This window comes from Erpetoichthys calabaricus, chromosome 3 (assembly GCF_900747795.2).
Source record: "Erpetoichthys calabaricus chromosome 3, fErpCal1.3, whole genome shotgun sequence".
Classification (NCBI taxonomy): domain Eukaryota; kingdom Metazoa; phylum Chordata; class Cladistia; order Polypteriformes; family Polypteridae; genus Erpetoichthys; species Erpetoichthys calabaricus.
The window spans coordinates 220,807,794-220,834,699 of record NC_041396.2 but is presented as its reverse complement, the minus strand read 5'-3'; the positions used below and the strand labels follow the sequence as shown (position 1 = coordinate 220,834,699).

The following is a 26,906-nucleotide window of genomic DNA, read 5'->3' as shown; positions in this document are numbered from 1 at the left end:
ATTCAAATACTGACATAATAGCTTTAAATGTTCCATATACAACAATAACAAAATCAAAGTGCATTACATCATGGCCCATTCTCAAGTCTTGATGCTTTTTTTTTGCGTTCTTTCAACGTACTCTCGAATGATCTTTTTATAAGCATCCTCTGTGTTTAGATCTGCTTGAAAAAAAATGATGTAACACTTAGGAAAGAAATGGCAACACAAAATTGCATAATTTGAGGCCAAAATGGCAATCATTTCAACTGCAGGAAGGAATTTGTTGACTGTATTTACATGAGCAGGAATGAAAGAAATCCAGACAATTATGTATATAATCATAGCGATGGTAATAAACTTGCAGTTCTTGTAAGCATCTGGCAAATGCCTTCCTTTATAAGTTATCACAAAGCAAACAAGTGCGAGAAAAGCCACATAGGCCAACATGAACCAAAAGGCCACAGGAGACCCTTCACTGCATCCAAGTATAATCTGATTCCCATTGTCTGTTTTTTGCTTCTGAGGGGGAGCTAAAACTAACCAGAGTGTACAAACAATTATTTGAGGTAAAAGGCACACAGGAAACACTAAGTAAGATTTGAATGTTGATTTTATCGGAGTGTTTTGGAAAGCTACTGAAATCTGTAATAAATTGATTAAAATGCAACAAAGGCAGAGAACAAAACTTAAGCCAAATAAAGGTTGACGTATTTTGCACAAAATGTCTAGGGGCTCTCCAATAAAGAGCATTGCATCCACATTACTTATGAGAAGTGAAAAAAGCATTGCGTAGCAATGTTTACCCCCAGCACATTTCACAGCTGGGGTTCTCAGAAACACTGTGAAGATGACCACCAAAGCAAATATGATAATAATACCAAAAGCACAGAACACCAAGAGCGTAATGGAGAGTTCATCATTCCAAGCAAAAAACTCAATGGTCTTGTTATAGCAGGAGCTGCTGCCACTTTCAGAATTCTGGTAACTTTCACAAAATGAACACTCAGTAGCATCTGAAAAACAAAAGAGAAAATATTTAGTAAATACATGTTAAAGGGTGGAAATCTATATGTAGATGTATTGATTTGTGAAGTTAAGAATAAACAGTTAACATTTGAATTATTTATATATTTTCATCTTTTAAATCTGCTTTTTCCTACTTTTTTTGTATAAAGTTATATTAAAAAGTAACTTGTACTAGATTTCTAAAAGTAGAAGTGTATGTTAGAACACATTTCATTTCAGTTAGGTACAGCAATACTTTTTATTTAGCAGTTTAACAGATTTACCTGTAAGTCCTTTTATATACCATTTTCAAATTCACTTTATCAAATTCAGGTTCATGAGGGTCAGTGGCTGCTTCAGCTGAACTAGATATAAAACATGAGACAGACCTGGGGCCTCATGTATAATGCCAAGCATAGAATTCACACTAAAACATGACGTCCAGACAAAACTGAAAATAGATCTGGATTTTTTTCTGTGTACGCTGTAAAAGATAGCCCGGCCACAGACAGACACAATACCAGAATGTCCAAACACACACATTTTATTTACACTATTTACAGATTTTGCTCAGTTCTTGTTCCTTCAGCCGCCTCCACTCCCCTCTCACAAGCTCTGTCCTCTTCCACCCGATTCCGGCTCCCCGAATGGAGTGAGGCGGCCCCTTTTATCTTGCCCCGGATGTGCTCCAGGTGGACAATGACGAACTTTCGGCAGCACTCCCCAGTGTGGCAGAAGTGCTACCCTTGCACCCGGAAGCACTCCGGGTGTACACCATCCCTGGTCCGGCATCACTTCCTGGTGTAGTGGAAGCGCTGTCCTTCAGGGTCCAAGGACTGTCCAGGCGCCCAGGGAAGAATAGTGCCGCTCTCCTGGTCTGTCCTTCATCCAGGCATCCCACCAGGGCAGGGTCCCTGGCCGTCTGTCACAACACACATTTCCAGTTCCAAATTCCATGCACTTCCCCTTTATAAAACCCAGTGAACGTGAAATTTAACACACATGCACCAGCCTACAACCCCATCGCAACTTCTTCTAGAATTTTGCATATTTGAATATGCAAATCAATATAAATAGCCCCATCCATTCAGTGTTTTGTTAAAAAACAATGGCAAAAGTATGTGAAAAAAGAAGAATTCAGTAAATGAGAAGTGGAGGCAAGGAAAAACATATTCTTTGTTGACTTAAGCAGTGGTATAAGCAACAAAAGGAAACTGATTAAATGATACAGTGTGGCGGAGACACTCGAAAGTTCAATTTCAGAAGGTCGCACTGTGCCCGAAATAAAAAGAAGTGGACAGATATCAAAGTCTCTGTGAAAGGGCAAATAGCAGCCCACCGTCTGTTTATTCTGTTTCAGACAATATTACAAAAGCTAACACCTGTGCCGAGGACGCAACTCTAGGTGGTGATGGTGCTGCTGTGCACAGCATATCTTTGGGCGCTTGCTGCTCACACACCTCTGCCTCAAAAACCAGAGTCACCAAATGCAATAGTGGATGCTGTAAGAGATGTGGCCAATGTTCTTCTTTTTGAGCACATAAACCATTAGCATGGCAATTTTAGATCTAAACACTAGTGTGGCAAAGTGACTAAAGTGACTTTAGTTGCAGATGGAAGTTCCATTTTACTTATAGCGCCAAGCAGAGTTGTGTTGCTGTGCAGCAGTCTATTAGCCAGTGAAAACGCTGTGAAGAAGCTGTCTGTTATTACAGTTTGCCTTTGTCCATTCTGATAGCGGTCACGGGACATTGAATCTTTGATTGCCAGTACAACAAATAATTCTGAGCAGGTATCAACCACAGCACCCACTGTGGTCATTGCTGCTCTTGTGAAAAGAATGGAGATCAATGCCATCAACTCAGAGAGGGAGAGACAAGTTTGTACTACCACGTGAATGTCACAGAGAAAATAAAACTGAATAACAATAAAAAGTAGTCAAAATTTACACAGGGTGTTACAGACTGAAATCAAATGCATGTTTTTATCATATTATAGTAATAATAATTGCAGCTCACTACTCAAAACACAGAGCGCTGAGACTCGAACCGGCAACCTTTTGGTTATAAGGCAGCAGTTCTTACCTCTGCACCATCCAAGAATATGTATTAGATCTCTGTTGAATGACATTTGAGCTTGGGTTTGTAACTCATTGACAACATGTAAATTGAATGATTTTTTTTTTTTATTTTCATCATATTCTTGAATAAAAGCGCACGTATTTATTTGGTATTTGGACTAAAATCTTCACACATTATACACTTCACGTCCTTATTATTAGCATAACATGGAAAAAGTTTTTGCCCAAGTTGAGCTCTGTCAAGGCGGGAGGTTCAGCAGACTGCTTGTGCTGATCGACACATTTACAAAACAAAAGATACTGGTGGAGAGGTGTGAAGGAATTTAAGGCGAGCAGGAGTTACGAGTTTTTTTGTAGGCTTCGTGGATTCTAGCGTTAACAGAGTGCAAATGCTTTCTATTTATAAGCAAATTCATTCTCAGAAGGTGCCTTTATAGTGTGGCATCAGCACCGAGTGCCTCAATGGAAGATTCTTTGCTCTTTATAAGGCTGATTGAGGTGACTCACTGTCCTTAAAAGGACTGCTTGCCCTTTGCCACACTAGTCAGAAAGAGTATCTGTGACTTTGCGGAGTTGCCAGTTTTATAGACATTCCTGTTATTGAGGATGCAATGCCAGCTCATTCTTTTGGTGAATCATCCCTGGCTGATGTCCAGTGCTGTTGCAACAGCAATGTGTGTGCAGTTTGTACAATCACAGTTTAAGCAAATGTTATATTTCTGGATAACAAGCAGATAATACCATCCCATAAAGCTGGCATGGTGCAACATGGTGACGTTTGTGAAATACCTGATTGGTTCATGATGAAAAGTTCCTTGGCTAAAAACCTGAGAATGGACAGAACTTGCAAAGTATCATGTAGAGCACAATTCCTAAAAGTCTGCATTTGTAAAGCTGGCACCAGTTCAGCACGCAGCTACAAGAGGATAGCTCTTGGAAATCGAAATCAACAGAGAAGCCAGTCATCATAATCTATAAATATGCATTCTCTTCTGCGCGCTCTCTGTCTGATTTGATAAAGCCATTGTCATGAATGCAAATTCGAAACAGAAAGGGAAAGCACACAGAAACAGTAGTACTGCTTTGATGCTCTGTGCTGCCAGTTTGCAAAACTGAGCCGAAAATTATGTATGCATGGCTTTACACCAAGTTTACTTTTTATACATCTCAAAGTGTGTGTGGAAACGGGCGTGTGCAGCATTTTTGTGTGTATGCACCGTTTATACATGACGCCCATGGAGAGGATACTAGATGTTAGTTTGAAAATGGCTAATTATCATAACTGGCATATTTTTGGAGTTGTGGGAGGAAAACCAGAATGCTAGTAGTGTTTCCTGACTCACTTCTGCTAAATAATTAATTGGCTGAAAGTACTCAGTATTAGTGTGACAAAAAGAGGATGTGCAGCATTGTTCATAATGGCACACCACAGTGTAGAAAATTGCAATGCATAACAGAGTTGTAGAATATATGAAGGATGTCACTTCCCACCTTAAAGAATGCAGTTTGCTAAGGAAGAAGAGCTTGCTCTGCTCTTTCTTATATAGTTCTCCTATGTTCTCCAAGACCAGTGCAACCTGTCATTGACATGGATCCCAAGTACTTATAGGAGTGCACCACCTCTACATCCACTCCCTGTATAGTGACCTGACATAGAAGTTCTTTAGTACGATGAAAGTCAATAACTGGTTCCTTGGTTTTGAAGTAACGGTGCATGCAATTCTCTTTGCACCAAGAAACATAGTTCTCCTCATGACTCCTATACTCATCCTTAGTCTCATCCTTCTTAACAATACAGTATAGAAGGTTATTATATTAGACTCCTGAAACAACAATGATACTCCAACCTGTAATGCTCCATAAATGTCTAGTAAAGAATGAAGATTTGCTTTGAAAAACATGCTCTGATAAATGTGGCTTCTGTCAGTTACAACACAGAAGAATGTTACAGCTGACTGCAAGAATTGATTTGTGGCATTTAACCTTCCAAAATCTGAAGATTTGGAGGTCTTTGTGTTTAAAGGAATATTCTGCCCATATAAACAGGAAAGGAACATTCCCATAATACTTTGTTTTTGACTTGAAGACAAGATTTTTGATCAATGAATGAGGAGGAGAAGTGGATCTTCACATTCTCGTAATACTGTGCTTTTGAAATGCCTTTCCTGTTTATAATGTGTGCTGAGTTTTTTTGGATGTAAGTATTAAAGATATTTTAGCAAAAAATATACAGTATGTAATTTGTGATTATGTTGTGATTATTCAAATTGATAACAAACATGTGACTTACGTGACATAAGAATTTTATTTTCTTTCTTTCATGTACATTTTTCACAACATTTGCCATTGTCCAGAGTTGGTCACCATTGTGTTCGGTTCATTTAGAATCTTTGTTATATAATTATAACAAAGATGGAGCATTACAGAGTTGCCCTAGTAACTAATGCTGATCTGTAGAGTCATTTAATGCTTTCTTTCAAGCCATTAGAACATTAGAGCAATCTAGATGAGAACAGGCCATTCAGCTTAACAAAGCTCGACAGTTCTATCCACTTAATTATTCTAAAAAATATCAAGTCTAGTTATGAAAGTCCTTAAGTCTTACTGTCTATGTGGTAGCTTACCTGCTTACCTGTATTCCAAGTGTCTTTGGTTGTCTGTGTAAAGAAAACATTCTAATGTTTGTGCAAAATTTCCCCTTAACAATTTTCCAACTGTGTTCCCTTGTTCTTGATGAACTCATTTTAAAATAAAAGTCTCAATCCACTGAACTAATGCCTTCATAATTTTAAACACTTCAGTCATGTCACCTCTTAATCTTCTTTTAATCTTTCTTCATAATTTATCCTCTGAAGCTTTTTATTCAGTCGAGCTGCTCTTTTCTGGACTTTTTCCAGTGCTGCTGTGTACTTTTTATAGCTTGGAGTCCAAAACTGCACACAGTACTCAAGATGAGGCCTCATCAGTGAGTTATACAGCTTGAGCATAACCTCCTTGGACTTGAACTCCACATATCGTGCTATATAACCTAACATTCTGCTTGCCTTCTTAATGGTTTCTGAACACTGTGGAAGTTTATAGTGTCAAGTTCACTATTACTCCTAAATTCTTCTCATAAGATGTACTGTTGATTTTCAGACCTCCTAATTCAAACCTAACATTTTTACTTCCTATGTGTAATGCTTTATATTTACTGACATTAAACTTCATCTGCCACAAATCTGCCCAAGCCTGTATGCTGTTCAAGTCCCTCTGTAATGATTTAACAGATTCCAGATTATCTGCCAATCCTCCTCCTCCTCTTCCTCCACCTATCTTGGCATCATCTGCAAACTTAACCAGCTTGTTACTTATATTGGAGCCACCTATAGGAAATCCTGTGCTCCATGTTGGTGAAATTAACAATTTCAGATTTTTGTATTCATGTACATTCTACTGTATTTAGGATGAAATATTGTCTGAAAGGGTGACAGGTCTCAGGCACCTTGTCTTTCTTTTTGTTCTGATATTTTGAGATGTGAAGGTCAGGAGAGGAACACATTTGTCAGAAATCAAAAGAAAAGTGTTATAACTGAGAAGACTAAACCATGCAAGATGTTCCTAATCACTAGACAATCTCTAGGTCAGTATATGTTCCTAAATACTTCTTTATTTAGTCAGAAATTACTTAGCAAGCCCTAAACACTAAACAAAAAGTCAAGGTTGAAAGATGTGCACCCAGCAGATCAATAGCTGAGAAAAGTAAACCACAAACTTCTATTTGTCATTTTATGAATATCCACAATCTTATATACCAGTAAACACATGGTGATTCACAACTTTAAGGAATGTTCTCCCCAGCAATGGGCTGTCATATCAAGGCAATGGAGCAACAAAGTACAGGCACACACAGAAAACCAGGCATAAAAAACAAGGGGGCTTCGCCCCCTGCTCGCTTCGCTCGCCTACCCCTGGCATTTTGAACCCGTGCCCGCTGGGCACCCGTAGTTTCAGACGCGCGTTGTAGGAGCTTGCGTTGTTTTGAATCCGTGCTTGCCCTGCCTCTGCGGTTTGAGACGCACGTTGTAGGCGTATATCCGTCAGTCGAGCTCATTCGGTTTGAATCCGTGCCTGCTTTGCCTCCGCAGTTTCAGACGGTGGGTTGCGTTCGGCGTTTTGTACGATCCCAAGCAGCACATTATTCCTAACTTCACTCCGCAGTAGTGCCACGCACAATATGGCGGCGATACCTGTGCTTTCACTACACAGTAGTGCCACTCACAATATGGCGGCAACGCCTGCGCATTTCATATTATGTCGGGTTTTACCATGCTGTGTAAGCGCCTTTGCCTTTCGTACTTTCCCGCGCCTTCCGACGTGCGATGTAGGCGCCTGCACCTTCCGGGTCTGCCTCCGCTGTGTGGTGTGGATGTTTAACTGTCGTTTTTTCTGCTTTTATATTGTGTATCTCGCTGTGCATGTGTTTCGTGCCTAGGTTTTTTTGAAGCTGTTGCATTCCAGTTTTCATCATCTGTAACCTGCTCTCCATGTGTTTGGCCCCGTTCTTTAACCTCTTTATGACGTTTTACTTTGTTTCCTACTCTGTCTTTTATTTCTGACCTCGCTTTATCCTGCTTGCGGCATGTCAGACGGTTCGTAGTCTCTCCCGTTTCGCTCTGGGGTGGGGGGCTTTGTGTGGCGCCTGCGCACGTTCGTAATCTCTCCTGTTTCACTCTGGGGAGGGGGGCTTTGTGTGGCGCCTGCGCACTATGTCTCCTGCGTCCACGGGCAGGTCCCTGCATCCATATCCAGTTTACCACTCTCGGTTAGTAATATAGATAAATAACCATGTCTAGAAGAAACCAAAACAAAAGAGGAATGAGAGCACGGAATTCTGCATAAATCAAAATCTCTAAGAATCAAAAGAACTTGGGAACAACCAAAGAATAAAGCAAAATAAAATAAAAATGAAACATAATTGCAACTCTTTTCATGAACTCTTAATCAAGAATTGAATATCTAGAAATCTTTTTGTTTTATTTGACAGCCCCACATTTGAGAAGGGGCAGTGGGGGTGTTATATGAGAAAAGTGGCAGGAAATAAAAAGGGTGTAAATCTTTGGGGTTGTGCTCTAGCATTGTGTCTTTTGCCTCCTGAAAAGCCTTACAGTCTAAGTGTGTTATTATGCAAGCGATTTCTTAACTGATAGTATTTTGAATCTCTTTTTGTATTTATCAAACTGATAAAACAGTAAGTTTACTTTGTTAAGTCTCTCAAGAATATCTGCTTTTATCATGGCTGTTCTTTCAGTTCACACTCAGAGTGTCCACCTAAATGCACCTGCACAACATGTTTACTGTGACTAACTAGGTGCAGCTAGGCATGGCTTTAGTTTTTGAATGCTGAGTGAGATGTCCACATTTCAGAAATATGTTTCGTAGAACAAAGACGTGTGAACAGCATGTCACAGAGGCACAGTGAACAAGCATAAGCTTAAAATATTCCTTCTGAATCATGCTGATAAGAGGACCAGAATATGGAAAAACATGCTGAAGTTCATAGATCTGGTCTAAAGCTTTTCAACAATGCAGACTGGTGGTGGCCTTGAGTCATATTTTTGTGGCACAATTTAGACATAAATGGCACAGGCTATCAGAACATATTGCTATTCAAGTGCTTATTTTGATTTTTTGATTTGATATACTATATTAATCCCTGATGGGAAATAATTTTTTCACATGATCTTTGGGGGTCTCCGAGCACAGGTTCAGCCATTATACAGAGCCCCAGAGCAATTTTCACATTAAGGGCCTTGATCAAGGGCCCAGCAGAGTAGGGTTCCTTCTGGTAGTAACAGGATTTGAACTGGCAACCTTCCAGATACCAGTGCGGATCCTTAGCCTCAGAGCCAGATCCACCATATGTTCATGGCATCAGCGTAACTATCAGCCAATGGGCTTTTCACAAGGCTAAAAAAGACCTAAAAAGGTTTCAGGAACATACTAGTAAACTCACATTAACATTGTGGAGTTTCATGTGACTAGATATTATTATAGTCCGGGTTACCTCCATGCTTCCCAATTGCTTACAAGAGGTTCTTGAACCTAGAACTGTCAAAAGTCATAAACTGATGTGACCTGGGCAAAGGAATGCACGCATAGTCAGCAAAGGGTTGGTACAGACGTGCCAAGGGCTTTCAATAAAATCCAAACAAAACCAAATAGTGTTTAAAAGTGCAGTGCATCAAATAGTCCATTAATCAATAAATAAACAATTAAAATGTGAAAACGTGCAGATTGAAATGTGCAATAAGTCATCCACTAAAAACGAGGTTAAAACCCCAGGCAGTTTTCTCTGTTAAAACAGTCACAAGCCCAAATGCCTTTCTCTGAAATCTGGCATTTCCTCAGTGACATGTTGTAGCATGAGGAGACGCACACCGACGGATGTAGTCATCCACTAAAGTGCTGGTCGGGTTCCTACTGCCAGTCTGTTGGCACCTGTAGGACACCCCACGGAACTGAAATCATGTCTCCCTCAGCTAGCTGGCATCTGTAAGGAAGATGCTGCATAACAGGGCTGCTCCTATTCCCCTTCGTTGCTCTAAGGAGTGCCCCTTCTCTAGCCCCACACACGAACGCAGGCCTGCTACTCACTTCCCAGGGGCATACTCCCAACCACCTGCCTCCATTCTTCATGACACATGTTCCTCACCATCCTGCCTCTCTTTTCATCCCTCAACCTCCGTTCTCTCTCTCTATCTCACTCTATCTCTTTGATTTCATCTGATCTGATGATCCTTCTCGTTTTTGATCTAGTCTGATGCTCTTTGTTATTGATCTGATCTCTTCCTTGTTTTTAGATCAGATTCCCCTTTCTACCATGCAGGCTTCTTTTATAATTTCGAATTGGTGAAGGTGCTGTCCTCCGCTTATTCTGAGGTGTGAATGAGGCACCTGACTAACCTGCTTGCATTTGCACATGAATGTGCAATCAGCCAAGCACCGCAATCAACCCTGGAGCAGAGCCAGCATGTGTACACCTGCACCATTTTGGAGCCTGCATGCTCTGGGACCCAATTATTTATTTAAATATCCTGCTTTGCCACAGATTTCTTGTCACAGATATTAACCCAATCTATCATCTTTGTAAGAAATGGAATAAACTATTTGAAGTAGTCCTCCATAGTCATTTAATTTACAACATATATTGGATTTGATATGGGTCAGCATCTACACACCACACTGTCCTAAGGCAAAATGGGGTCCAAGGTGCTCTAGTAAGTGCACCTTGTAAAGCCTCCACTGAGTGTATACAATTTTTAAAATCCTAATAATATAATGAAAAAATAATCTATATTTTTGCTTATTCAAACATACATTATTTAAAGGGGAAAAAATGCGGTAACAACTAGGAGTACAGGCATATAATAGAGAAAAAACTTTACTTGGATGAGCCATCAAAGGTCAGTAACAAGTGAATTTAGGTGTGTATCACCTACATCAGGATTGAGACGAGTGTGCAAAGACCTGGAGCATAGATGGGGACATAAATGGTAAAGAGAGAGAGGACAGTAAACAAAGCCAATAGAAAAGAAAAACTAAAATAACAGATTTTTGTTATGATCCTGTCCTTAAAATATGGATGCAGGTCTCCAAAAGTACACAAAAATTGGTATGCATTCCTTCCTGATAGGTCTGAATTCCCAGAACAAGCCGTACACCATACAGCCTAGCTCCAAACTCAAAAGGCAGGCTTCCTTCCTGCACAGGCCCAAAATAATGCTTAAGCTTTTAAAATTTTAAAATGGCCCTTAGCAGAGAGGGAAAAGTTTTAAGAAGAACCTCTGGTCCAAAGGTCAGACAAAAACAAAAGTGCCTAAATATTTTAAAAATATGTTTTGTGGAAATATGAATAACAAAAAGGCAAGGCAAGTCAAAGAAGGAGCAAAAATAGGTTCCAACAGCAATGAAATCAAAGAATCAGAAACCAAAGAACTGTATCTTACAGTTAAAGCAGGCATCAAAAAGCCATCAAGCGAAACACAAAGCACCAAAAGCACCACAACAAGGATCCAAACTTATAAACTCAATATTGAAGCTGCTAATTTTTCAGCAGTTTTGACTTAAATATTTCTTGGACTAGTATCACAGCTGCATAACAGGCAGACTCTCCTTAGACTCCACATATAGTAGACAGGGCAAAGAACCAAGAAAACTAATACATATAATCTTAAAATAATGCATATATTAAACAAATCACACACAGACAGACCAAAACTAAAAACAGTATTAATAACAAAATACACAAAATTACATTAGCAAAACAACAAAAAGTTAAATCAACAGGAAAAACAATTTAGAAAGGGAAAGAACCCTGGCTGAATCATACTAATTACAGTTATCCTGTGTCACGCACGTGTGAGTAGGAGGACGTTGTATGGACCAAACGAAGGTAATTCTGCGCCAGGCCAGGGGATGGCAGGGTACACTAAACCTTCTCTTGTTATCTCTGCAGACCAGCCAAGGGAATACCTGTCTGACTCATCTCTGAAGACGTCACTTCCGGTTCAGGTTCCCCTACATCACTTCCGGATTTATCAGTTAAAACCACCATCTTTCCAAACCTCAAACAGTTCATGCCTGGACTCCAACCTGAGACACGTCTGTCTAAAACCAAACCCATTGCAGCCAGGGATAATATACTGTATAGGTGGCTGTCCCAAACCTTTTTAAGTGTGTCGAGTCTGATCTTTTCACATCTGCAAGTTTGCTGTTTTGGTGACATATCCTGTCCATAGGTCTAACAGCAGTAGCGGAAAAGACTGCAGCAGGGCTACAGAAGAAAATAAAAACACACAGAGACACACCATGGGCTTTTTGGCAAATCCAGTTTTCATGTGCTACATTCAAAAAGCCGCTACAACCGTATGCGGTCATAATAAAACTTTGTTCACATGAAAACATCCATCCATCCATCCATTTTCCAACCCGCTGAATCCGAACACAGGGTCACGGGGGTCTGCTGGAGCCAATCCCAGCCAACACAGGGCACAAGGCAGGAACCAATCCCGGGCAGGACACACACAAACACACCCACACACCAAGCACACACTAGGGCCAATTTAGAATCGCCAATCCACCTAACCAGCATGTCTTTGGACTGTGGGAGGAAATCGGAGCGCCCGGAGGAAACCCACGCAGACACGGGGAGAAAATGCAAATTCCACGCAGGGAGGACCCGGGAAGTGAACCCAGGTCCCCAGGTCTCCCAACTGCAAGGCAGCAGCGCTACCCACTGTGCCACCGTGCCGCCCCACATGAAAACAGCACATACTAAATGCAATTTCGGTTTCAATAAATTTCAAGAAATTGTGACAGGTCTTTTATAATGAAAGAAGTGAACACCTACTGTACTTTTATGAAGATTTCTTACCTCCACCCTTAGAATATGTTCCAGCTCCACATTTATCACATTTGTAACAGCATTTGATATCAGTCATGTTTTTAAAATAACCTGGAGGACATTGTTTGATGCAGTTTATATATGAAGACTAGATGAGAAAAATAAATAAATAAATAAACATCATTAGATATCGAAGAATATTAGACTTACTCTGTACACGAAAATATACCATTAAAAACTGAAATTAGCAACTGAATACCTTAATTGTCTCAAAGCTTTTACAATATTGCGTACTATAATAAAATGCAATTCCTAGTTGTCATCTACATACATGTGTTAATTTAAACCATTATGAAGTATATACAGTATATACACAGTATATACATTATACAGTGTGGCGGACGGCCAGATTCCATGCCTGGCTGGGATGCCCCTTCGACACTTGGTCCAGGGGAACAGTCATGGGTGGCATACTACTTCCCCCAAAACGTTTGGTGGCAGCCCCCCTGGATTGCATTGGGGCCACAGATATGAGACTCCGGAGCTCAGCCCTGTTGGGCTCCATGGCCACCGCTAGGGGGAGCTGCATGGCTTCCTGAGCCTGTGTGGCGGGGATGCAGCCACACCTGGAAGTGTAGCCGGATCTAGGTCATCAATCACCTGAAGCACTTCCGGGTGGGCTATAAAAGGGAGCCAGCAGCTACCATCGGGAGCGAGAGTCAGGAAGAGGAGGACAACGCTTGCCAGGAGGAGTGGTGGTGAAGACCAGTATGTTTGTGAACACTTTTGTGACTTGTTTGTGCTTTGTAGGACTGTGTTGTGGCTGAGGGGCACAGGGAAGACTTGTCCCCCAGCTGAAGAAAATATTTGTTGTATTTTTACGCATGCCTCCCTGTCTCTCTGTGCTGGGTCGTGCTCCAATATAGTGCCTTTCACAACCCAACATATATGTGTTTTTACTTAATATTGTGCACTTCTGCAATTATTATACTAAATGATGGCATCAGGATGAGCTACATTATAAATACATTAATTATTAAACTAGAAGGTCATACTAATGCACTGTGAGACTGCTGTAGTCAGTGCTTTGAGCTATGGACACAGCAGGTTCAGATCAAGGCACTTACATAGGTGTAAGGGTCGTAATGGTCATGTGTATAGGGTACAGTAAAATTCTTATTTGCCCAAGCTAATTAATATGCAACACATTGCTACCCTCCTGCCCCATAATTAGTGAATATAACCACCTGAGCTTGAAGTTTATGCCTTCTTTGCTGACAAATTATGCAACACCAAATACTGTACACTTACACTATTGTTATTAAGACTTGCAGTTCAGTATGTCATCTGATCTGCTTCTCTGTTACAAAGGATTTTTAAGAAAATCAAAGAAATCAAATACTAAAATCATTATGGATAACACAACATATCATTAAGAATTTCGAAAGAATTATTGACTTGTAAAAGTCATCATTTCTTATTAACATGATATACAAAGATTTAATTTAAATTATGCATTGATATTTTAAACTATTATTTATTGTTTATCCCAAATATAAATCCAAAGACACTAGATTTGCCTCCATATGAAAATTTTAAAAATCTACTATCATGCCATTCTTACATTTTACAAACTACTTTCTTATCAAGATTAATATATCTAGTGACAAGTACCTTATTGTAAATGCTGACAAACGGTTGGTGTTGACTTATTTTGTTGTCAGATGTGCTGTATTCTCCAATGTCAATTATTTTGATTTCCTTCTCATTTGCTTTCCACCACTTTATGTCATATCCACTGTTGATGTCACCTTCATCATTAAAAGAATAGATTTTTCCATCAACTGTAAAATTCACTTTTTTCAAGATTTTCAAGAGCTGGAAAAAATAATATTTCATGGATGGATCATTTGAACTTAAAAATACATTGCACCAAACACCAGTTTCCATGTTTTCAACTAGTAATATCATCAGTAAATACAGTGAATGTTCTAGTCTTTTGTACTTTTATGTTGTTATAAATCTGAGAGACAATTTATAATTTTGAAATCAGTACAGGTATCTATGTACCAATTTTTTAAAAAGCATTAAAGAAATTACTTTTCCCTTTTTTACTTTTATAATATATTTAATGAATTGTTTTGCCATTTCCTTCAGAGTGGAATATTGTGCAATAATGAAACTTGTCTTTCCAGATGAAAACAAATAGAGCAGAATTTGACCACAGTGCCGCCAGGGTTCAAATTGCATCCCTTTTGCATTCTGTGTGGAGTCTACATGGCTTTTTCTGTGTTTCCTCTGGTTTCCTCTCACAACCCAAAGACATGCATGTAAGGTTATTAAATTAAAATTGCAACTCAAGATTGGTCCCTTATGTGTAAGTTGATATGTGGGTAAATGTCCCCAGTGATGAACTGGTGTCCCATTCAGAGTTGGTTCAAGACTTGCATCAAATATTCCCAGAATAGACAATCAGCAACTTCATATTGTAATAATTACATATTGTATTGTAAAGAGCATTCTAGCAAGAATGACCAAAACCCTGCAGAGGAAATGTGGAATTTGTTCTAAAGAACTTAACACATGAGAGAGAAGAACGAAGAGTGAATACTCCTTATAGAATAAAAAAGGCAAAGCAACAAATATTGTCGTTCCACTTGGCCTGACTTAATAAGAGTTGAGTGCTTATTGAGATTGCTTACCTGCTTATCTTATCTTCTACATCGTTCCCCCTAAAACAGACTCTCTTCCTGCCTCTAGTTGAGCCCCATTCTAGACTCAATAAGAGTGACAGCTTTTAGGTCCATCCAGTTACATGCAGAATCCCTTTCAAAGTCAGGAAACACCCTGCTTTTGCAACAGAAACACCGGCTTAATAGAGCTTTAAACACTCCCGGTGTCACTTCCCCGAGACCCTTCAATTCACTTAGGAGGACCATGGGCAATGCTTTCACCTCTTAAAGAGGCAACCCAGTGACTATTACTCCAGCCTGTGTCCATATATTCTCTCCTTTTGGCCTAGAGGTCCTTCTCTCAGCACTCCATAGCCTAACTTTGTTTCTATAAGAAGGGTCAGGCATTTTTGCAACTATCTAGGCTGCTTAGTTTCTAGCATATTGATAAGTTATTGTCTATTTCTTTCTAGGTTACCCTTTAATCTCTTTTTTGTCAGGATGTTCCTATTGTATATCTGTCCTTTTCAACATTTACGGTATATAAATCACAACAGTTATGTTTCAGCCAGGTTATCTCCCCTGGCTTGAGTTTAATTTCCTTTGTTATAACTTTTTGTTCATTTCTAGTTCTTTTATTACTGCTAATAGTGCTATTTATGTTAGTTTTTTGCATTCTGTGTTTTCAATTAGTTTTGTGTGTTTCATTTCTATGCATCTCTGCTGGTTCTCTTATGTTACTTGTATTTTGTGGGTGGTTCCTCAAGAAGCAGGACCACCTATCCATCTCAGTCAGGGGACTGCCCTCAACCCTATAAAAGAGTTTTCGTTTGCCCCTTTTTGATTTGAGCCGAAGGCTGAAGGACCTTTCCATTTGTGGGGATATTTTGCTGTACTTTATTGGAATTTAATGCTTAAAAACTCCTACTTCATAACGATAAGCCATATTCATTTGGAACTTTGTAAATGTGTGAGGAAGGACACCCTTATAGAAATGGGTTAGGCTTAAAACTCAGTAAACAGGTGGGATAGTTGGTGTCCCCTTTTCCAGTTGGGAGGATATAATGAATGGATGAGGGTGACTGAGTCCTGTGGCCATGCATTCCCCCATTCCAGTAGGTGGCAGCACCCCTCTGGCATAACTTCCATTAGGACTTCCGCAGGGCTAAATGGAAGATGTAGTTCTGGAGGACAGTCCTGGTGGAGTCCTTGGGGGCTGCTATTAGGTGCTGTTTGCAGGAGGCTCTCCTGTCAGATGGAGGTTCTGCCTGAGCCGGATGTGCTTCCTCACTACACAAATTCACTGGTGCCAATTAAGTGACGCCAGTCCACCAGTTACACCATTAGTAGGTGCAACTACCTTACCACAAAAGTCTTTTTTATGTGTCACTTACGTTTCTTTGCAGTTCCTAATGAAAAAAAAAACACCTGAGATCAGGCCATCTTGCTTGTTTCTGATCCTACCATTAGTGGAAAAACAGAATTTATTATCTTACTCATTTATCTATTAAAATGTAAGATTACTGGGTTTCGTTTTCAATTAATTACTTTTCACAATAGAAATAGGTTGATTCTGAATGTTCAGTTATTATTAATATCAATAATTTGATGCATGGAACACAATGGCAGCTAGTGTCCTTGTTAAACCTCACATTGTAAATGAAAAGTAGATTAACTCAATTAAATATCCATCAATTTTCAAACCCACTTAATGTAGTTCAGGGGCCACGAATGCCAAAGTTAGTTCTTGGAGTACAGGGCATAAGGTTGAAATTGTAAGGGTTGCAAGCTATGCACATACATCCATGAGAGAAATCCAGAAAATTAACCAAGCACAAACATCTTTTGGATATGGTAAGAAGACTGCGACTTCCTAAGAAAAAACTCACTCAAACAGAACCTGTGCTAAAATTGTACTTCTGGGTTCTATTGCCGTGAGCACAGCAGTGATAACCACTGCATCACCATGCCTCCTTCAGTGAAATATCACACCACAAATGAGGTAGACTGGGGAATAGTGTAAATTAGCTGAGGCTCTTTAAGATCTTACAATATACTAAGCATCTTTAATAAAATTCATCATACAGCAAATGCAATATACAAATGCAGACATTTTTTCAATCAGTGATGCTCATCTTGTATGAGAACATTTCCTTTGGATTATTTTTTTACTTTATATTTGCTTTTTTTTTAATTTTAAACACTACTCGAAATTTATCTGTTTGGAAGTCATATTTTATGCCTCAAACATCCTTTTATTCTTCTTTAGAATTAACAACTTTATTCAATGTGTCATCAATGGCCATCTGAGGTCTAACTTGCAGTATCTGACCAGGAATGTGGTACCAACCAGAGGCAAGAGGGAATGCTGTTACTAACTGTTTTGTCTATTCCCTCTGAAATTCAGACAAGAGGGCCTAGGGGATGGACTGACCACGCCCCCATCACTCCCATAAGTCCTGCCCCTTCCAGGCTGAAGCATATAAAAGAGACCATCCCAGGAAGGAAGAGTTTCACTCATAACCTGAATTCTCAGAAGGACAGAGCTCCCTCTTAGACCCAAAGAAAAAGGATTGCTGCTTAAGTGCCTGATTTATGATCTAGCGCCACCAACGGCCTATTTGTTTTCTTGCCTTTTGCTTATATTTAGTTGTTTACAACTCTACAAATCACTCTGTTCCATTAGTAATTGATTCAGTTGACTTTAGAATGTGGAATGTAATGGATAGGTTTTTACATACCTGCCATGGAGCAAAATTGAAATTTTGGTCACAAGCTTCTGTATCACAGTTCAGAAGTTCATGGAGAGCTTGAGCGATTGCTGTTACAGCTAAGTATATGCTGTATGTTACTTCAAAGTCAATTTGACTTGTAAGTGGTTCTTGAAAATCTTTCAGAAGTTGTATCTTACTGCAGTCGTTTGTGTAATTTTGAAATTGGCATTTTTTTGCATTGCTTAGAAAATCTGAAGATCCTTTTCCAAAACATGAATGCTGTAATGCAATATATTCTTCTAAAAAGCAATTGTCAGGATCAGGATTTTCAAGTATATTTCCAAGGTATTCCTGAAAACCAGGAAGTATGCCTTTCTTCAGAGATAAACCAAATATTTGGCCAACAGTAGTTATGTTGTCCATTCTAGAGATCAGTGATGAAGTGGACCAGGCTTCACTGGCAATCCAGGTGTTGTTAGTCAGGTTTTGCTTCATGACTTCAGCAAATATATTTTTCACAGTTGATTCCATAGCAAACACCAGAACTGCTTCTACATGAGAGTTCTTAATAGTGTCAACTATGTTATGTATTTCACTTTCAGTTTGTTCATTTTCTGAATCAGATACAGATTCTGTGAAAGGGATACAAATGTTGTTCTCTGTTGCTAAGGAGATAAACTTGCTACGCCCATATTTACCATAGTCAGAGTTGCTGGAAATTACTCCAACACTAACAAAATGAAATGCTTTAACCATTCTGACCAAAGCATTTGCTTGATATTCATCACTTGGAACCACACGGAAAAAGGTGGGATATCTTGTTTTATCACTAAGTTCTCCATTTGTAGAACCAGGACTAATCTATAAAAATAAGTAAGAGAACGTTAGCATATTTTAACACTGATAGTGTTTTGTATTACTAATTGTTGCATCTAAACAAAATCAAAATATTTCGCTTCTTTTAATATTCGAAATTTACTATTAAGAAACAAGGTATGCAGTAAGCCTTATGACCTGCACTAGCATATGCAGCCTCTGCAAGTTAAAGGTGACTGTAACACTTAACATCAATTGAAATTTACTTCAGAAAAATGTTATTTTGATACTTCTGTTATATACTCAATACATGAACATTTTAATCCTGTTTAGTATATTCCAGCAACATAAGGAGCAAGGCGGGAACAAACCTTGAACAGGTTGGTAGACTGTCAGATCATTTGATTAAACTTAAAACACACATGTCAGTTATGAATACAGGGTGTCCCGAAAATGTATTCACGCATTGAATAATTATAAATTCAGTGTTTAATAAGACAACACTGTAACTGGTGTTGTTTATTTGAATTTGCTGCAGGAATCCATTATGCCACACATCCCACATTTTTGGGGATGAAGAGCAGTTTTATTTCCAGCAACATGGTGCACCTCCCGACTACCATAATGATGTGAAAGATGGACTGGGTGAAGAGGTAGCACTGTATAGCCCCTGTGTTATCAGACCTCACAGCAATGGACTTTTTTTAATGGGGTCATGTCAAGGATAAGGTTTATTCCCTAAAACCAGCAACAATCTATCAATTGACAGCAGTAAATGAAAGAGAATGTGACTAAATACTAAATGAAATTTGTAATTTCTGCAAATCCATTGGTCTGTGCTATCAGGAGTGCCTGGGCCAGAACAACTTAAAATGATTCTATATTTGTCTTCTGTAGCTTGAAATATAAATCCTAAATGCCTCTTTGATGTATAATCATTCAAAGTATGTGTTCATTTTTGAGACAACCTGTACAGAAGCAATTTGCATTGCTTACCAAAATAATGTGGAGATAAAGTCATACTAATGAAATGAGAAAACACCTTGGAATTTGAATATATAACTGACTATGTAATGTTAAATCGTTGAAAGTATTGGCACAAAACACAAGCAAATTTCTGTTTCTATATTTTCACACTGCACTGCTGATATAGTTAGCTCACCAAGAATGATAATATTGTTCTTATCAGTAACCAAATTGGTTATTATAATATAAATACATATAATTTCCATTAAGCTAGAAAAGCTTTGAACCAAAATTGGCCTTGTTCTGAGTAGCAATTTCATTAGGTGCATTTACATTTTTTATGTAACTGACTGCTTACTTTAGGAAATACAATTTAAAGGTGGTTGGCAGCATTTGTATTTATTTATGCAGAGTGAGAATTGGTCCCAAGTAAATCATTAATGGGCCACAACTCACATAACATCAGAAGGGTTGCAGTCAGTCGTTCAACTGTTGATTAAAACAGGTGCACTGAAGAAGTTATTGTAGATTGCACATTAGGATTCATCATATTGTTTTTGCAGATGCAGTATTTTAGTCAAAAAATCAATTCGGTTACTCTCTTCTCTGTGAAAAACAAGAAGGTGATTCACAATGACTGGAGAACAATAACACCTCATGAGACTGTTACCAAAACAGACAGATGAAGACAATGCCTGCTGGTGACAGTGGAATGTTGAGATGTAATTTTGGGATACTTTGATAAAAATAGAGCAACATTTTAAAATATCTGAACATCATTGTGTGACCAATGAAAGTGAGTCATGTAGAAAGAGCATATTGTTAGTTTATTTACATTTATCGGGCATGAAGGCAGGATTGGATAGCATCGGAAAACGATGCCATGAAATATAAATTTAAAAAAAGAAAATTATCCTGAGCACTTAGTAAATAATGAAATATATATATATTGTCACGCATGTGCATCTGACATAAGCACTACCACTCTAGGACATGAAGGGGCATAATAACTGATAATAACATCTCCCTTTTCCCCCTGCGGTCCCTCTGCTATAAAAATGAGACACTCCCAGCATGGTGCATCTCACTCGGGAGACAGCAGACTGATGACTGAAGCTGCTACCTGTAAATTGAAGCACCTGAAAAAGACTGAAGATCCTTCGTTTTAAATTTTTAGTTAATCTTTTTTTTCATTTTGCTTTGTTGAACATGCCATTGAGCACTGGCTTTTGTTTAAGGACTGTGTAAATTTTAAAAGGGGTGACCTGGTAGGTGCACCAACACTTCGTTTGTGACCAGTATATATATATATATATATATATATCATATATATATATATATATATATATATATATATATATATGCATAGACAAACAGATCTCAATTCACAGATAAAAACAGTGCTGCAATTGAGTATATATATATATACTGGGGGGTTCGCCTCCTGCTTGCTTTGCTCGCCAACCCCACTCCCAGCCTGCGCTACACACCAGCCACTTCATGTCTCTGCCGCTCACGTTTTGAAGAGGGGGGCTGAATGCACCCCAAGGAGACGAGGTCACTCCTCTGAAGCCCCCTCTTAAATGGTGATACAATAGGAAATAAATACAGGTTTTTTTTTTTACCTTCTCTTTGCTCGATCAGCTACTGGCTTGCTGCTGCTGCTACTGCCATACCGTGTGATCTGCATCTCACACAGCACTTCAAACATTTAAAAAGCCTGTACAGCAGCTGTCCTACTCTTTGTCTTTTATTTCCAGCCCCGGGCGTGGTTAAATCTCTTGGCACAAAGTCTCATCTCGCGGGACGTGAGTTCTTGATATTTTTTAGTTTATAATTTAAAAATGGAATAAGAATCTGAACATCTAACAACATCACATTAAGGTTCGATAAATTCTGAAAAGAATGATACCAAACAAATATATGTAGGTTTTAAAATAAGCCCAATTTAAAGCGTGATAAAAAAGTCACATAAAAATGTCACATAACGTGCACTTTTAGGGTTAGGCTTAGGATTTTATATATATAGGGTAGATATACAGAGAAAGATAAAATGAAGTGAAGGTCTGTGATACTGGTTGCATATTTATAGATAGAAATCCACAAAGGGAGAAAATTAATTACATATCTTAAAATAGTCTTTTATTCCTGAGCTTTTAACACGTATCAAGTATCATTATCAGAGGAAAATGACTAAAGCGTTTAATAACCAGGAATGTGTTTTCATAGACCTAGAACTATTTTTTTTTGGTGAAGATGATGCCCTTGCTATATTTTTACATTTTACCTAATTTTGTTCAATCAGAACATCTAGTGCATTGGCTTAACCTTTTTCTTCTTTGCCAACCAATTAACATAGTGTTTACTTCTGACATTTTAATATTTCACTCCTGTCAAGGATGCTGTCATAAGGAACACATCTCTTTATAACAAGTAAGTCTACTGTTGTCAGATGATCCGCCCTTTGAAAATATTTTTGGAGTATCAGATTAGCAAAGACACATGTAACCTTGGAGAACAGCCAGTTTGATTTAGCGTCTAATAAAAACTAAACCATTGTAGATAATGCTAGTTAAATAACAATGTAAGTAGAGTGCAGACAAACTTAGCCTTAAACATCAGTCACAGGATGTAATACAAAATGTCACTGACTAATAAAAGCATTCCATCTCTGCTTGCCAAAGACATGGCATTTTAAATTGACTGTCTATTATGATTTAATTTTAATCACAACCAGTTTTGGCCATTAATTATAAAAAGTACACACAGTTCAAACATAAATACATTACCTGTGGGAAGAGAAATACTTTCAGTAGTCGAGCAATAGCCATAGAAATTTCTGAATACATATCACCAAGAACAATTTTCACATATGAGTTGTTTTCTACATAATCACATTGCATAGAACTGCAGTAATCAGATGAATTGCTCATTAGAACAAATTTCATTACATTTCTTAATGCCATTGACACATCAGAACATGAGTCATGTATTTCATATCCAAGTTTAACTCCTGGCAATAATGTCGGTAATGAGTTTATTCTATTGATGGCATGGATCACTGATTGTATCCATACAAAAGCACGAACATCAAACCTGGAAGAAAAAAAAAACACAACATGGTCTTGAATTAAGTTGTCTCCTTCCATTAGCATTATAGATAGACAGATATACTTTATATGTACCCAAGGGGAAAGTAAAACTTAACACAAAGTAGTTGTTTTAGTGGGTAAAATAAACAACAATCTCACAAAAAGGCATAAGAACTTCTGGTCCTGAATAAGAGACCTGCTGCTGACAATCACTGGCTTCAAAGTGACAGTAAGACGTGGCTGGAACTGCTCAGTTACAGGTACAGTATATTAGAGGTTTACTTTTAAATGCGTTATACTTTCATAGTCTGTATTTGATTTGTCCAGTTCAAGATTTTGAAGGCCATTGACTGTATTTGTCATAGTGAAATGTGAAAGAGCAAATCGTTCTACTTTATCTTATTGGAGTGAAATTTATCTTTATGAATTCTGAGAGAAATACAGAAGGCGGCTAGGATTTCATAGTATACCTATTTATCATTATTGGTTGCTCTTTTATATATATTTAATTTAAAAAATCACCTACAGTTGCCCATAAAAAGTAGATAGGCAGAAGAAATGCAATTAGATAGATAGATAGATAGATAGATAGATAGATAGATAGATAGATAGATAGATAGATAGATAGATAGATAGATAGATAGATAGATAGATAGATAAAACATATAAATAATTGTGTATGTCAGTGAACAACATTTTTAGCATAGATGTATTTATCCCTACATTTTCTGTACCTGTTTATTCTAATGAAGTTCATGAACAGATTCACTTTCAGTCACACTTTACTAGTTTAGAGTAGCCTATGAATTTAACATGCATGTCTTTATATAGTGGAAGAAATGTGTTCTAATTAGAAGAAGTCATTGTGGATAATGTGTAAAATTCACTCAGAAGCTAGAATTCAATATGTAGAACTGTGAAGGAGGGCAATAACTACTACTTTGCCAGTATTAAGTCCACTCAGAGCTGTTAATATTACTGTTACCAATTTGTGATGTAAAAAGTTCTAAAGCATTATAATATTTTGCCGTGCTTTTGCTAGGTGTTATCTGCTAGCAATATGGTAAATCTGAATTTTTGCACTCTCTTGAATATATTTTGCTTGTTTCAGTTTGTTTCATCCATTTATACTTTTTTATCTGATTCGATTACAAGACTCCTGCTGTGAATGTTCCACAAGTCAGTGCACTAGTACCCACAATTTCATTGAATTTATGATGTGGTTGTTACCTCTGACATAATTTTTTGATTTAGTGTTGTAACATTCTGTTTTTTGGGTGCTGTATGTATAATTAAAGTACAATCTGTTTATTATAGGCACAATTTTTTTCTTTCACTATAATTGTTTTTATTAACTGTAAAGTATTTTGTAATAATTTTCACTAATATTTATCAATTATAAATTATATACAATAAAATCCATCCATCCATCCATTTTCCAACCCGCTGAATCCGAACACAGGGTCACGGGGGTCTGCTGGAGCCAATCCCAGCCAACACAGGGCACAAGGCAGGAAACAATCCTGGGCAGGGTGCCAACCCACCGCAGGACACACACAAACACACCCACGTGCTTGTGCTATATATAATAAAACAGACTGCACAGTATTGTTTTCCTTTTGGAGAATGTTTTGTTTTTGCAAATTAAATCTCTTGTGGAAAGAAAATTCAGTAAAACCCTGGAGACCTTCTAAAACTTTACTTTAACTTATTTTATAGATACTTTAACTTAAACGTAAACCAATAGCCTAATTTCATGGCATACTTCAGGTAGGACTGTTTTCCAGCATATCACTGTTCAGCCATTCCATTCATTCTCAGTCATTCTTTTTTCCAATATAAGTTGCATCCAAATGAGTCGTTGTTTACATAATGGTGCACCCAGCTTGTCAAATGCAGTTAAATAATAAAAAAAAAGTATTCATGGTTATCTAATGAAGAGAAAAAAGAGAAAGTGAGGAGCACTATTCTTCAGGGTGTAGTAACTGTAGGGTTGCATGGCAGTGTAGAAGTCAGGACTGCTGCCTCAGGGTTGCAAGGACAACCTGTGTACTAGTCCCTGTCTGTGAAGAGTCTTCACATCCTCTTTGAAATCGACTGGTCACTTTGTCCTGAGTTGGTTTCTGCATTGTGACCAGTGATGCTGGATTACACAATGGCCTTCAAAAGCCTGAATTGGACAAATCAAATACTGACAATGAAAGGATAGACATAGTTAATTGAGTTTAAGGGAAGGGATCTGTAAGCCTCTGTAATTAATTAATTTACTGGCCTTATTGTCCTGAAGTGAAGATTTAGTCCATTTCATTTGTCTGCATTGAACAACAGAATGAGCAGATATTCAAACATATAAGTATGAAGTCATAGGTCACTAGAAATCCATCCATCCATTTTCTAACCCGCTGAATCCGAACACAGGGTCACGGGGGTCTGCTGGAGCCAATCCCAGCCAACACAGGGCACAAGGCAGGAACCAATCCTGGGCAGGGTGCCAACCCACCGCAGGTCACTAGAAATGCACTAGTTAATTGTTTTGGATTCAGTGTAACATTATTATTATTATTATTTCATAGATTTGACTGATGTTCTTTTTAATGTAAGATGGCAAGCCTCCGATTTAAAGGCCACTATAGCATACAATTTTTAATAAGGTAGTGTCCAACAAAGTGTATGTAGCATAGTTTTCAAAACTATAAAATTAATTTTCCTTTTCAGGGAATCCTTAATTTTGCTTTCCATGGCATGATTCCATCTGAGTTACTCTCTGGGTATGAATGAACTTTTTTATTATTTAAAGCCCTAACACACAACCACCATCCTCACATTTCAGTTCACTGGAACCCCCGTCAAATGGTCATTGGTACAATTAAATCATTGTGTCAAGTTGCATTAAAACCTTGATAATAATTATAACAGGCTACTGACCCACTTGTCTTCTAGTTCTCTTCTCTGTATTCTGCTGTGGCACTTTGTGCCACTACTTCTAATACAACCTACTCTGATGGAATGAGACATTCGTGTGACTGGGAACTTTAGACTTCAGTAGTTACTGACACAGAACCAAACCACAGTACTGTATTTTTCTTTAGTTTGTACTGTATATGCTCATCAAATATTTAGGGATGTCCAGGAGGATGAGGGTGGTCTACAAACAACCAACCTTGTAAGTATTCCACATTCTATAATGAGAATTAAAATTTAGTTGGACTACAGTGACAATGTGAATAACAGTAAATTCATTTACAGCATAATGGAGAGCCCCAGCTTAGACTGGCAACATGATGGGCAAAGCAGGAACAATACTGGCACACACAATTGCTCCATCTAAAAATTAGGCTGATAATTAACATCTATGAATATCTGTGAGCGGAAAGAGGAACACCTTGAGGAAACACACAGAAATGCAAGGAAAACACATAAACTCAAGACAAACAGTCCCAGGATTGGAATTTAAGTGAACCAGCAATGCTCACCATTAAGACACACACAATTTAAAATATCAGCCCAAAAAAAACAAAACATGATAAATGACAAAAGAATAATAATGTAGTACAGAGACTGAAAAAACTGACACACAATATCAACCATTAACAATGTGACGTTCAGTATGACTGCGCATTTCAGGTAGCATTTGTGGCCCCTCAGATCAAATCCCAGATTCTCTAAATGGTAACTAATAAAAGCAACAAGTGTTCAGTACCTTGTAGTGACTAGCCACCTCAACACAGTATTTTAAATTTTTTAAATGAAATCAGGGAATACAGTATATAGATTTTGGCTCTGAACATATAATGTACTTCCTTACAGAAATTTGTCATTATCAGTAGGATCTTACAACTTAAAACTTTATCTTGATCTTCATCGTTTTCACTGTTCTGACTTGTAAATTCACATTGCATTGTACTCAGACTTTAAAGTTCTCTTCACATAAACTGTGAGTTATCAATAAGGTTGTAGAAGACACAGAAAACTTACCTCTCACACCACACTGATCCTGGTTCGTCCGTTTCTGTACTCCTTACTACCTGATGTGCAGGCATTATTACTAAAATCATTATGTCTCCTGCTTGCTGGGCTCCTTTGTAATTTATTGCAGTTTGGCAAGCACTGGAAAAACTCAACCAACAAATAAACAGAGAGACTGTTAGTAAATGCATCGTGACTGTAGGACTACCTGCTGGCTGCAAGTTTGAC

At 38.2% G+C, this 26,906-nt stretch overlaps 1 protein-coding gene across 1 annotated transcript; it reads right to left on the bottom strand.

Annotated features, from left to right (window-relative positions):
- Positions 1–26,906, bottom strand: LOC114648662 (G-protein coupled receptor family C group 6 member A-like). The gene is made up of 6 exons (XM_028797820.2): positions 26,688–26,906; positions 22,410–22,716; positions 17,866–18,699; positions 14,127–14,330; positions 12,483–12,600; positions 1–995 (listed from the first exon to the last, which is right to left on the bottom strand). The coding sequence occupies exons 1-6, from the start codon at positions 26,867–26,869 to the stop codon at positions 82–84; spliced, it is 2,559 nt and encodes an 852-aa protein (XP_028653653.1). The 5' UTR covers positions 26,870–26,906; the 3' UTR covers positions 1–81.

Bases quoted from the DNA above. Each gene is read 5' to 3' on its own strand.
- LOC114648662 (XM_028797820.2), bottom strand. From the start codon at position 26,869: ATGCATTTACTAACAGTCTCTCTGTTTATTTGTTGGTTGAGTTTTTCC. The intron at 12,601-14,126 runs GTACTTGTCACT...TTTCTCATCTAG, and splicing joins TTGTCAGCATTTACAATAAG to TCTTCATATATAAACTGCAT. The intron at 996-12,482 runs GTAAGAAATCTT...TTTGTTTTTCAG, and splicing joins AACATATTCTAAGGGTGGAG to ATGCTACTGAGTGTTCATTT.